Source organism: Falco rusticolus, chromosome 15, assembly GCF_015220075.1.
Source record: "Falco rusticolus isolate bFalRus1 chromosome 15, bFalRus1.pri, whole genome shotgun sequence".
NCBI lineage: Eukaryota > Metazoa > Chordata > Aves > Falconiformes > Falconidae > Falco > Falco rusticolus.
The window spans coordinates 502,190-516,455 of NC_051201.1; the positions used below are offsets into that span (position 1 = coordinate 502,190).

A 14,266-nucleotide genomic window follows, 5' to 3' on the forward strand; every position below is an offset into this window, starting at 1 on the left:
GCCCTGCTGGATTTTTAATGGGTTTTGCAATGTGGCACCTACTTGGGGTGCACACAGCTCTCACGGCTGGTCGGGAGTGCTTGGTCCTACAGCGGCCAGCGCACACCCTGCAGCCTGCCGGGGCGCGGGACACAGCTTCAGCAACGGCTGAGCCTGACGGCAGAAACACGAGAGGACAGGCAGTTGGTAAAGCACAGCAGGAAGATACAAAGCATAAAGGCATCGGACAAGGACAAAGCATAAAGGAGGACTGGAAGGGTGACAGAAAGAGAAGACTAGAGAACTGTACGAGAAAAGCTGGGTGACTCTGCATGTGCTTGCTCAGACGATGTGTCACAGGAGTATTACATCAAACACAGTATTATTCACCTCCACTGTCAGGAAACAGCAAAGAAAGGAGAAAACAAGCAGAAACAGGGTGTAAGGAAAAAAAAAAAATCACAAAGAGAAAGAACTGACAGGAATCAAAATAAACACTTATTTCATATACTTGATGACAAGTTCTTAAATGCAGACACAACCTTGTCTTGAAGATTATACCAAAGAAGTAACAGTGTAGGAATATGACAACACATCCCATTTGTGAATTTAGAAGGGTTTTTGAAAATGTGCCTTATTAATTTTACCTGTATGTTAAACTGATGCTAGCAAATGGAAAGGCACACTCATGTGAAACCTATGAAAAGGGAACTCATGAAAGAAACATTCTGGGACTCAAAATGTTATTTACTGAAGCAAATGCCTGGGCATTGGAGAGGGGGGTAAGCCTTCATGAGCATTTCTGCACTGTGACAAGTCCCATGGCAGAGGTCCAGCAGCTGCACACATGACTCCACGAGTACAGCAGCAGCAGAGACTCTGGGTCAGCGGCTCTGGGGTAAAGCAAGCCAGAGCACAAACCCAGGTCTGTCTCACAAATGAGAACTTGAACACTGTGCTGTTAATTCGCTACTTCTCACCAAGTACTAGCCCTCGTGTTAGATGAATTTTAATTCCTTGGAGATGGTGCTGGAGAAGGAATCCCACACTAGATGCTAAAACAAGGATGCAGGGCAGAAGAAAAGCCTGGTGCAAACACATTTGTGCTGAACCACAATGTGCCGTCTGAAGTTTCTGCTCCCCATCAGGAGCTGCACAAGCAGCAGCAATCACAGCCCATGCATGGGCACAATGTTGTTTGACAAACAGCTTGAGAAGAGGAGCTGTCACAAGTTTTGAGCTCCACGTGAAGACAGTTAACTTTATCTAGCAAACTTTCACTCTATACTTCAGTGGTTAACTTCCTACTTCAGGTAATTTTAACTGCCTCTGCTTAAATTTTAATTTAAAACCAGGGGTTTCCAAACATTTTAGAAACAGCACTTGAAACTATAGCTCTAGTATTCAACAATCCTGTAAGGTTCCACCTGCCTTGGGTCAACAGCAGCACATCCTTCGCTTGCTCAAGTTACCCTGAAAAAGGGAACTGTTACACAACAAAAGCATTGCAGTTTTGGATGGAGCGACTCCTCACAGAAGCAACAGATCCAACTTACCTCATACAACATAACAATGAGGATCATTAAGTGAATGAAGCACAGAACATGGGCTGCACAATAGGACTGTCTCCCCTCCATGAGACGAGACCGCCAAGGGAAGTTACTCTACTGGTTCTTAAAATTGTATCTTAAGCAGAAACGTGATACCTAATTTCCTGTAATGTTACCTTAATCACCCTGGCTGTCCTTCTGGGGAAGTGCTCATCAACACACAAGCACTTTCCTTCCACCACAGGAGCGGCACAGCACATCAGCTACCGCACCTCCTGGAAGCTTCTGTGCAAAACGCGATCCCATGCAATGACCTCAGTAGTTAAAGGAAATAATATTTATTGCAATCTTTTCACAGGGAAATTACCCAACACCGATGCACTGCCAGTTTCCACAGTGCTCAAGCACGGGCAACATAGTGTCTGCAGTCAAAACATACAGGGGTGGGAAAAACCCAGATGACGGAGCCCTAACAGATGAAGGAGCTGCCCACTGCAGCAAAGTCAGCCCATGCAGGTCAGGCCATCCTTTTACTCCTCATCTTTGCTAGGAAAGCAGCAGACATGCTTGACTACACAGCCCCTTACCGTCATGATGAGTTTCTCGACGCAGTCAGGTGACACACTGTGCAGGTGGGTGAGGTGCAGCTGCAAATGGATCTTGTTGTTCAGCATGTCCTGGCAGAGCGGGCAGCGGAGCATGGGCTGCACTGAGTGCTGGGTCATGGCATGCACCCGCAGCCGGTTCACGTCTGTATTACTGTACTTGCAATATGGACACTGATACATCTGCAAAGCACGACAAATGAATCACGTAATTGTTACAGCTACTGCTTTCCTCTTTCCTTACAGCTACACTGTAATAATTTGATGCCTTCTCCTACCACCAGTTATCACGTTTCATCCTCCTTCTCCTATTTTATTTTTTGCTTTTGGCACATAGGAAACAAATTACCTGCTTGTAGATGCACAAAAAGCTAGATGGTTCTTCCTTACCTGCTCTGACTTTGTCTCCTCTGAAGTTTTTGACCATTTAAAGGAGAGAGGCGACTCAGAGCTGCTGGGAAATGATATTCGTTTAGAGGACGCTGGAGGCTCTGTCAGCTCCTTCTCTGCCTGGCTGGTTGGTGCTGCAACAAAAAGAGATTTGTATCAGGACACCTCCAAAAAGGCTTAAGACAGTATTTCCGTTTAGTCTGCTGCTGTTGCCTGAAACACATACTGAGGACTTGGAGGGGGGTCAGTCTGTGGACTAACTTACATCCTACAAAGTACGCCTGGCCAAAAAATGTTCATTCTTGATTATGTTCCGTAGCAAGGGAGCTGTGTCATTTATAGTTAGAAGAGAAATCTCAGCTACTTCTGTGGGCTGCTTGCAACCTGTCAGGTGCAGGAAAGTCTTGTCCTGTGTTTACATCGGACACACAAATGCCTGGCCAGATGTGAAGGCCAATGTGTCACCTCCACGAGCAGTTGGATTGACCCAACAAAGCAGAACTGATACTCCTAGCTCACCTAGGATGTTCTGCATATGAACACTCTAGGATGTGTTTGCCTTGGAGATGGCTGGAAGCTGTGTCTGTCACCCAAGTGACTCACACTCTGCGCTGGAAGCAGCGGCAGCGGCACACAGCCAGGACAGCACCGACCAGCTCGGCCTGCGTGCCTCGGGGACAAGCGTACATCTAGGGGTGCTTCCTAGCAAGCAGCCCCACCAAAACCACGATGGCAGAGACCCAGCCTACCGCCAGTGCTGGGGTGGGACTCTGACATCCTCACACCGTAACAAGCTGAGGAAAGGCGATTTTATTCCAGCAGAACAGAAAAAGGCAAATGAGCCCAGAAGTCAACAGCGAAACACTCTGCAAGTTGTGGCACTCGAAGCACATGCCTGACCTTTACCTCCTCCCCCCGAACCCTGGCAGCCTGCAGTACATAAATTTGTGGGACATCTATTATTTAAAAACTGTAAGGACAAGTATATTATACACAGCCCCTGTCTCCTCCTCCCCGAACACACATTCATAACAGTACTTTAATCTGTCTCGAATCGACTTCAAACCCATTTCGCCCTTAATGGGAGTTATTCATTTTCACTTGAAAGGTAATATATGACAGCTGGATATTTAATATGATGGATCGGCTGCCGATTAACAAGGCACTGTAGCATTCTGAGACCGGTTCCCCCATACTCTTCCCCTTGTCTCTTATTCTCTTTGTGGACCCACTGGTATCCATTCCTTGTTTCAGAAGATGCTGTCGGAGTAAGATCCAGGCAAACTGCTTCCTTTTCAAAGGTCTGTCTGTTCATTGCCATGAGCTGTGTTCCAAAAGGCACCACATCACGTTAAGAAATAGAATCCCCATTTCTAACTGCCCTCCCTGCCAGACCCCATCTCTACGTGTTCAGTTAAATAGAAGCAAAGTAACTTCCAGGAGAGGGAAAACACGTATTGCAAATAGATAACAACACTGCCAGAGGGAGGCAGGGACTGGAGGAGCTCTGGTACTCCTCAGTTTCTCCTGGTAGAGAGGTGATTTCCTTCCCCACAGCACGCCCGGTATTTCAACCCTGGCTGGCTACACATCCTCCACGCATAGATGTGAAGTTCTGGCTGTATCTGAAACCAAAACCACAGGACCCCGCCACGCTGCCAACTCCATGAGAACATCCAAACCTAGAGCTTCTTTGTAGAACAAGTCTGCAGGGTCAGTGCTGACTTACGGACACCAATGCAGAACCTGCCCTGCCCCTGCACACAACGATGGGCAGCTTCTCAGGTCAGGCTGCTCACTTGAACCCAAGACCCTCCCTGGGGCTCAGAATTGGAAAGTCATTAGAGGTCTACAGCACCAAAGCTGGACTTCCTTACTTCCTACTAATAAAACGTGCATGGAGCACAAGAAACATGGCACTACCCTGGACCCACCTGCGCGGCTCCTCTGCCGAGGAGAGCAGTCCCTCCCGGTGGGTTTGGGGAGGCAGAGACCACCACTGAGAGCCAGCACTGTGGCAGGCAGAGGACAACCCTGCCTTAAAATGCCCTGCCCAAGCCTTGTGTGATGTGAGTGGCCCTGATATGAAGGCTAATTGCTGTTGACGTTGTCCGCTTCTCAGTGTGACCTTGGACACTGAAGTGTCAGCCCCAATCAGGCAGTCAGGCGTCAGGACCGGTGTCCAGAGACCTCAGGTCTGCCAGTGTGGTCACGCAGCAACGCGAGCTCTGCTCCAGCCCTGCACCAGGCTGGGCTGACACCACCAGCCATGACTTCAGGTCCCCTTAGACTTCTCTGCCCTGGATGTCAATTGTGTCTCCTGCATGGTCCAGACAGGGTCTCACTGGGCTCTGTACCTGTCATCTGCCACTTTAAACCTTTGGGTGTCATCTGCTCCACAAAACTACTGACAAGCGCTGCAGCGAGCCATGCTGGCACTGCCAGCCCTGGGAGAGGGGCAGGGGACGTGAGGGAGGAAAGGGATGGCTGGAGAAACCTCTGCTCATATGTATAGGTCACCTTTCCAAAGAAAGGATGACAACACTTTCACCTTTGGCAACAGTGTGAGAACCACAAAAACCCTACAAACCCTATTAATAAACCCAGGCAAGCTTCTACAGCACGAGCTCTGGACACTTACAAAGCACCGGTGTGTCCCCACCGGCAGCAGGATCTGCACAGGTATAGCGAGGCATGAAGAGCTCAGGGAGCCCCTGGTCCTCACCCTCCGCCACCAGCTTCACTCTGCATTGCTTTGAGCAGCTCCCCGGTGTGGTGGTTTTGGAGGCGGTGACTGAATTCAGCAACCCAACTGTCAACTACCCTGCAGCTGCTGAACGCTAGCTGTAACCTCTGGAGTCACGGCAGGGTATTTTCTTATTTCCTTTCTACTGGGAAGCAGCCTGCTTAGAATCAGGCAAAAGTAAAAGATAATTAAAATTTACTTTTACTTACCATCTCTGAAGTGCCCAGTTTTACTAAATGCACTTGATGTAACCCATAACTTTAATCCTTCAAAACCAAAATTATTAACGAATGTCCAGATACCTGGAAGAACTGGTCTGTTGCAGAGTTCTGAAAAACGCATATGGAATATTTGTTCCAAGTATTATTTTTTTGGGATGACAGCTCCACGGGGAATTTTAACACTGAGACTGAAGTTTATTGTTGATAAACAGCCGAACACACAAAGCGACACATTCAGTCCACATCACAGATCAGAGGAATTAAGAACTCTTTTCTGCCTGGAGAAATGAGGACACGCAGCTCGGTGCCTGCCTGCAGAACCCTCCAGCAGCTGTGCAGGACCTCTGTGTCTGCACAGAGTGGATGGGACAAAATGTCCTCGGCTGAAAATGCCAAAAGGGCCTCAGCCCCACATGGCAGCTCAGCACCAGAGAAGGTGAGGCACAGTGCCGGTGCCCTGACCACATCTAACACCACACCGACTGGTCCAGGCCTTGCAGGAAGGAAAAAGGAATCTAGCTCTAAAGTACGGTGTACAACTATGTATTAGTTAGCGTTTTTATTATTCTGACTCTTGAAATGGATTTAGTTCAGATGTGCCTTTCTCAACAAGCGCAGCCGACAGCCGGGTGCAACAGGATGGGCACTGCTGCAGGCACGCTGGCCCACCACAGCCCTGGAGACATACTTGTCTTCTCACTCTTCCTCAGCAGCTTCTGCTTTTCAGAGGAGGAGGAATCCTCCCAGGTGTCATTTCAGAGGTGGGATGGGACACTTCGTTGGAAGTGGGGATTCATTCCTTTGCTAGTTCCAGAGGCAAAACTGGCAAGGGTCCCCAAAGCTGCCTGCTCTCTGTCCTGGTGGGAAGGGAGTCGCCACCCCACCTCCCAACCATCAGATTCTTTTAGCTAAAGTACCACTGACAGCCCCTTCATCTAAACTTCCATCTCCCAACCCAGCAACATAATGGAAAAGCCAATTAAATGATTATTAATTCATGCTGCTTTCCGTAAGCCAGAGGTTCTCATCTCCCTGCATTCCGTAAACCAGCTTGCCACTTGCCCTAGAAATTTACAGTGGGGTTTCTGCTACCTCCATCGATTTAGAAAACAACACCCTCCCTGCCCCCAGCCTACTGAAGAAACTCCATTCCTACCCACTTCTGCAGCCGGCCTGGGAAAAAGTTTTCTCAGGACCATGGAACGGTGTTTTCACTGCCCGATGGAAAACAAAATTCCATATTTGGTGGCGCCTCCCTCCACAAACATCCCTGGACGTTTTCTTGGAGCAATTACTCAGCATCACGAGCCCTTGGACCAGATGGACCTGCCTGCACAGCCCTGCGGCTGGACATGCCGTCACCTCTGCACGGGGCTCGCAGAGGAGCATCCTTAAAGCAGCTGCAATTTCCCCCCCGAAACAGAGACCGGAGTGGACTGTGTTGTCTGTTTTCATGCTCCTGCAGCCTTCCCTGCGGGCGAGGGGCAAGGCCAGCCCTGCAGCCCAGACCTACCCGTGCCATTCCATTAGCAGCAGCTCGGAGCACAGAGTAAGGGCGCACAAAGTTTCACTCTCAGCCTCTCTGGCAGACAGTCGCTATCCCACAGAAACACGCAATTTGTATTAATTCAGGAAGAACACCTCCGAGCAGGTAACCCCACCGAGAGACTGCAGTGACACAAAAAGCGGCCAGAGCCCTGCTGGCCCCCATGCCCAGGCACCAGGCATGCAGCACCGCCGCCGCGCCGCCCGGTTGTTACCTCCTGTCTTAATAATACATGGTTGAATGTTTCTTTCTGAAACACTGTCTGTTTACGTTCCTTATTCCCTGAAGGTACCACTCGTTCTAATAAGATGTTGTAGCCATACTAACAGGCCTGTATATTGCCTGTTGCTCTACAGTATTTTTTCAACTCCGTATTTGATAAATAACATGATCGCATGATAGACAGAAGTAAATACACAGAGATTTGCAAGCACACTTTTGTACCCAGACCTTTACTGCTGCCTTTCAGAAATGTGGTCCCGAAAATGGTCAAATAGTGTTTTTCTAATGCTGTGTCATACCTTGCAGCCTGCAGTGAGTATGAACAACCGAATTACTATTAAATATTCATATTACAGTACCCAGAAGCCCCAGCTGCCACACTTGGTACAAACACAGAGCACCCAGAAAACATCGCAGTGAGACACCAAGCAGCACACGGGGCACGTGGAGGCAGTGCTTTGCTTGCCATCATGAGCACCGCAGATGCACCCTGTGGCCCTGCAGATAAACCCCTTTTCTGCCAACTGCCGCGGGCGGCCCTGGGACCCACCTGCAGCCCCACTGCCTAGAGAACCAAGAGCAGGCTAGGTGAGAAATACTGCAGCGATGGCACTAAGTTACGGATCAATCCCAAAGGTTATGAGAATCCTGACTCTGACCCGGGCAGCAGGAGAGTCACAGAGCAACACGGGTGCAGGCAGCCCTGCCGTGCTGGCGTGAGGGTCCAGGAGCTCGCAGACGTGGACGTGGCAGTGGCCACAGCAGAAGCTGACCTTGACACACAAGTAGCAAAATGCTCCAGGAAGCACCTGAAAGGAAAGGCCTGGACCAAAGCTGGGAAGCCTCCCTGCTCCCAGCTTGACAGCTGCTCAAGAGATTCGTGTGGAGCAGAAGACAGGGTATGCAGCAAATCATCCTGTCTTGTGCCCAGCATGACCCCACCTTTGCAAAGTCATACTGCACTGTTTCTTCCAGAAATGGTGTCTAAGATGGTATTTTGAAAACCATAGGAAATCTTGGGTTTTCTTGAACTACAATGTGGCTGAAAGCAAGCAAGCAATAATCTTTTATATTTACCTATTTCATATGGTTCTTGAGCCAGCTATCAACCTGTGTTACTGTTACTGTCCAATTCAACCGATTAAATGTTCCGGCTAACCTACTAAGAGAGTCCATATCAACTAATTTATTAAATCAACATGTTGAGCTTGGGAGATGGTCTAAGAAACACCAATTCTGGTAACTCCTTAAAACCAGCAAGGGATCACCACCCCTGCTGGGCAGCTCACAGCCACAGGGTGAGCAGAAACTGCCAGTGAGGGAAGAGTGAACGTGGAGAGTAGAGGTGGCGGAGGTATCGGCAGTGACCCACTCACTGAAGAACCTGCTCAAAAAGTATCTGAGAGCAGCAAAGTAGCTGTTGGGTGGCTCCGCTGCAGCATGGCAATCCAACCGGCAGCAGCACTGCAATGGCCCCACCGCGCTCCCCAACGCCCTAGAAAGCAGGGACTGCTGCACCCATGGCTTTTAGTGTTGTCACTGCTGGGAAGGGAGCAACTGGCTTTCACTGCGGTGAGCACAACACGCACGTGCTTTCGAGATCAGCAGCCGGCAAAGGTGGCCAGTGGCAAGCCATGCAGGCAGGGAAGGCCAGCGCCGCTCCGGGGGTGCGCGGGACCATCTTTCCCTGTGAGGAGTCAACAGTTCTTCCATTTGGGCCAGACTGGTAATTTTGCTGCTTTTTATTTTGTAAGTAGCCATACTTCGCTAGGTATAAACAGACAAAGAAAGTTCAAAGAGAGTCATAAAAATGATCAGGCTGGCCGCAAGGAAGAATCAAGGACGCAGGGTGGGTGGGTGGCTGGGCTTTGCAGCCCCGCTGGAGCGGAGGGGCCCGGGGATGCTCAGAGCAGCACCTGCGGCCGGCTGGCTCCAACCAGCAGCCAGAGCCCCAGGAAGATCCCAGGGGCTGCCCTGGGGATGGGCCGACGGGCCTTTGGGGTCCCCACAGAGCCACCGCTGGGCCACTGCCTCCCCTTTGCCCCACGCAGGGCAGGAACCCAGCACTTGTGGGTGCTGCCAGGGGCCGGGCACGCTCTGAGCCTGGCTGTTTTCCTGGTGCCCAGGAGCCTTTTGTACTTCACAAATCCTCAGGAAAAAAGCACAGTTACAGCCAGGCTTCCCATGCCCTCTCCTAGGTCTCCTTCACACAGAAGGCAGGGCTGAGAGCTGCTCCATCGCCCCCCTCGCCCCCTTCCTCCCAGCCCACCCTCACTCTTGTCTTTACTCTGGTCCACAGAATATCCCAGCCATTAAGTGCTCAACAAACGCCATATATTAAAAACAAAACAAAAAAAAAAAAGCAGCAGCGGGGGGAAGGGCAGTAATAGATTTCCGTCAGGATGTGCCTGACCTGTTTTTTTCAATTTCAGTAATTAGAAAGGCAGTAGGCCTGTAGGAATTATTCATAAACTGCAGGAGCTGTGCAGTATACATTTATGTTAAACATGTCAAATCCGATTGAAATCATGCCTGCCAGCACCATACTCCATAAACACACTTTTCTGCAACAATTTCCCAGCTCTCGGCAGCCCATTAATACCTCCTTTAATAGCAATCTACCACGGATTCGAATCAGGGACGCTCCATTGCACTAATTGCTCTGTTAGGTGAGCATCATAGATAAAAAAAAAAAAATCATTAAAAAAAATAAAAGCCCTTCAGGCTAGTCCTCTAGAAATATTTCATTTCAATCTATATTTTAAGTATACTTTGTTTCTTGGTTTTGTGGAAAAAAAATGCTGATATTCTACATCTATACAACTGACAGTGCATTAAGAAAGTCTCTTTCATAGCTGGGTCACTGCAGATGAAGTGCTTCTCTCTAGTCAGAAAATACATATAAGCTCCACCCCAAATCTCAGAAGTCTCATACTGATCTACCCTGGTCTGATTCAGGCTTTTGCTGGAAACCAATGTGTTGAATACTAATGATTTACGTCCTGCCTTAAAAATGGAGTCGGGAATAGCCACGATTCCTTCCCTCCTTGAATGTTTGCTTGTGGTAAATCTCACATTAGTCATGATGAGATAATTTCTAATGCTCAGCCATCAGGCAAGGAACATCACCCTTCTCTGGCACAGGGATGGACAGCTCTGGGAGCAGAAAGAGGAAAGCAGGCAGGGCAGAGGCAGCTCCGGCACATGGGAGCTGCTTAATCCCACTGCTGGAGAGAGGAAAAAGAGAAAGCAAACAGGCCCTGTCTAGAAGCAGGGAACAGCAGCCCTTTTATGTGAGCCCTAAAATACTGAGGGGAAAGAAGAGTGAAGCACTGCTGCTTGCTAGGAGTTGAGGGCAACAGTGGCAGCATGAGCACTGCTGAGAGCAGACAGCATTGCCGCTTCACAGAGATCTTTCAGGAGTCACAAAGATGTTCATGAATGAAAATCACGGTGAAATGAATCCTTATTCAGGATGGAGTTTTCCGCATCTATATTTTAAAGGAAAGCATTACCTAAAAAAAAATTGAAGTGTTTCTGCTTAAGATTACACTGTTTTAAAATAAATAAAACCCCAGACTGATATATTTATTTTGTAGCTGAGACATTCTGAAAAATTTACAACAAGAGCACAGAAGTTTTTCCTCTCAGCGCTAACATCGACACCGGAGCAGCCTGCCACACGTGGACGTACACACTGCAGAGCAGTCAAACAACCCTGGCTCATCACTCTCATGTCTGCACAGAAGGGGTTTGGGAAGCACATGCCACGCCTCCTCAGAGACCTCACAAGTCTTTAAGAAAGTGGAAGAAAGAGTCACCCAGGGCGCAGTTCAGAAACCGAGGGACAAAAAGTGAGTAAAGTGCTGAGGAATGTCAAATTGCAGCACGATGAACAGAAAACAGATCTACCAAGCTCCACTTCAGCACACGATGTATTGGCTTGGAGCCTGCGCTTCCTTCTCGTCTGTCTCCACAGAACTGCATGGCTCAGAGGCACCTCCAAGGTCACCTGGTCCATCCCAAGCAGGATAAACTGTGCCTACTTCATTCCCACCAGCAGCTCATGCAGTCTTCTTGAAAGACCTCTGAGGAACCTTCCCAGAAAATCTACTCCAGTGCTTCACAAGCTGTACCAGGAGAATTTTTCTTTAAAAAGTATTACCTAACCTCAATCTTTCTCGCTTCAATTTAAGCCATTGCTTGTTGTTATCTATATCCTGAACATGAGGAACTAATAATTTTCTTCCTTTCAGAAGCATCTTATGTACAAGAAGACTTATCTTGTCCTCCCCTTTGGTCTTCTCTTTTTGGGTCAAATAAGCCCTTTCATTCCATTTTTTCCTTGCAGCTGCATCTATGCAGACTGTGCCCTGTTCTGGGTCATTCTTGCTGTTTGGGCTTTCTGATTTTGCTCAACTTTCTTGATACTCCAAGCTCAGAAATAGAGAGTGTTCCAGTGCCGAAGAAATACACCCATTCCACAATATTTTCACCTACACCATAATGCTTGAGCTTCATTTTCAGACTGTCCTGAAAAGCAGCATCAAAAGCCTTCCTAAGGAGAAGATACGAGATACTGACTGCAAACAGGACCTTCCTCACACAGAAGGAAACTGGGTCGTGCTGACATGATTTATTCTTGACAAATCTGTGTCGACTGTTACTCATCTCATTATCTTCCCATCAGTACTTACAAACAGTTGTTTGGTCAATTCCCAGGAAAATCTGGGGCAAACAGAGCTGCCAGGTGTGTGGTTCCCCAGCTACTCTATTAACCAAAGATAAGCGCCACGTCTGTCCCCACACAGTACCTCCCCTGTTCTCTGTAAATTCACAAGAGAGAACACCTGACAGGTCTGAGGGTGCCTTCAGTCACTTTCTCAAAATGCCCAGGTGTGAAGCAGCAGGTCACTCGTGTGACAACACGTAGCTTAACCAGTGCTCTGCCGCCTGTCCCTTCACCGCTGGAGGATGAGCTCTCCCCACAGCGCTGCTGACACAGGCTGCTCTGGTCCCTCGTGTGGTCAGCCTGTTTAGTGAGGATGAATGCAGAGGGCTTTACGCTCTTCAGCCTTCTGGATGTCGTGGTTGATAGCCTTCCCACTCTGCTGAGCTGCAGACTGGCTCTTTTCTTGCAGTCTCCTCTTAGAGCAAGCGAGTCCTTCCTTGATACTGCCAGTTTCCCTCCCTGGTTACACTCAACTAGTACCATGGCATTTGGATATTCCTGCACATGTGGACACTGCTCTTCTGTGGCCATCATGAATAACCTGACCTAGTTTCCATTCCTTTCCATGTCTGAGGTCCAGAAGGACATGGCAACACAGCCACGTTCCTCAAGGGAGCTCGAAAGCAGGAACAGTGCAAGACCATGATGGCACTTGCCTTGCGTATCCACTGTACATAAACTGTGGAAAACATTTTTGAAGCTCAGGGTGATATTGTTGCATGTTTGAAAGCAGGACTTGAACTCAACAAGAGCACACGCATACATGTTGCTGAGGCTGTACTCTTTAGCCTTGCAACAGCTCTAGACAAGGCCTGTCCAGAGCTCTGTGGGCGTACACACGTTGCCTGTGTATTCCTTTGCGTGTTTTCCTTTGAAGACCTGATGAAGCTGTCTGGTTCTTATCTGCTGTTTGACTGACAAACACCAAAAATGGGTTAGGAATTTCACAGGCAGGATGAAGGCATAAAACCATCTGCATTTAGAGCTTCTAGATAGTGAAGGGCTTAAAAAGTAGGGTTTTCATTTTTCCTTACATGTTTTAACACATAAAAATAATCTTTTCACGTAGATCAGCTTTTGTAAGTGCTTCAGGTTTGGGCAAAGGGCCCTACTTACCCTTTAGAAGATTTAATATATATCCATCACCAACATCTTTCTGTGACACTTCACAAAGTGTGCTTTTGCTTGGGATCACACAATCCCACACAACAAGAAACTAAAAATCACTTACAGCCAAACAAAATCTGCATCTCTGGGTAGAAGAATGGGTATGAGTTGCAATTTGAGTTAAGATGGACCACAAATATCACAATACACCCGTATCAGTTAGTTGCAACGGCTCACCTCTCACCGTGTCTGTTACAGGGCACAGGTTCTCCCACTTGTCTCAGCTACGTTGGGCACCCATTGTTGTAGCTGGGCCCAACTCAGTCAGCCTCACACGGGGCACCCACTGTTGCAGCACAAGCTATCAGGCTGCAACAAGGCTTTTACTGTTGGTCAGATTCTCCTGTCCATGCTGTTTGTCCTTCCTCCAGAGGCGAGGCCAGGCCAGGCCAGGCCAGGCCAGGCCAGGCACTCTTCACCCCGCCCCCGCCGCCGCCCTGCCCCCCCCCCCCCCCATCTGACCACCCATCCCCCACCCCTCAGTGCCATTTAACCACTTAGCTGGAACGAGCTACACCTGCACATCATCCATGTCAATCAACCCACTGCCCTCGAGGCAAGGCCACAGCTGCATGTTATCAATGCTGATCAACCCTCCGCCTTCACTCCTCTACAGGTATGTGATGGGGAGCAATATACAGAGCAACCTCAGTGAGTGCAGTTGAGACCCAGAACAGGAGCTTCAACAAGCATTAAAATGCAGCTTGCTTTCTTCACCAGTTGGGACACATCTTCCAGTTGATTGATTGATCAATCTCAATACAATGACCCAGAGACTGAGACTGGTTAAGATTAAAACTGTACTGAGGTGAAAGACCACATTTCTTCCTTTTGAAGACTGTGTAAGCTGAAATACCTCTTGGCTGTGGCTCACCAAGAGGCAGCCACCAACACGGCAGGAGAAGGCTGCCTGGAAGAAGAGTCTGGGCAGACTGAGAGGCATCGTACCAAGCCCTAAGCCTGCAAACCGACTGGGCTACTGTGCAGAAACGGAAACAGGGGGTCAGAATTGCTCTGTCCTGGGGCAAGGAAAACAAGTGCCGCCTCCAGCGCCTCCCCCTTCCACATCTATGCTGAAGCGGTCGGCTGAGGAGGGGAAAGGCCCGCT

General features: G+C 48.8%; 1 protein-coding gene across 1 annotated transcript in view; it reads right to left on the reverse strand.

The window, feature by feature from the left end:
- ZFHX3 (zinc finger homeobox 3) overlaps positions 1 to 14,266 on the reverse strand; it is a 113,972-nt gene that overhangs the window by 22,810 nt on the left and 76,896 nt on the right. Inside the window, exons 5-6 of the mRNA XM_037409004.1 lie at positions 2,525 to 2,658; positions 2,117 to 2,317 (exon numbers count right to left, since the gene is read on the reverse strand). Coding sequence (XP_037264901.1) covers positions 2,117 to 2,317; positions 2,525 to 2,658 — 335 coding nt within the window. The remainder of the gene's footprint in view (positions 1 to 2,116; positions 2,318 to 2,524; positions 2,659 to 14,266) is intronic.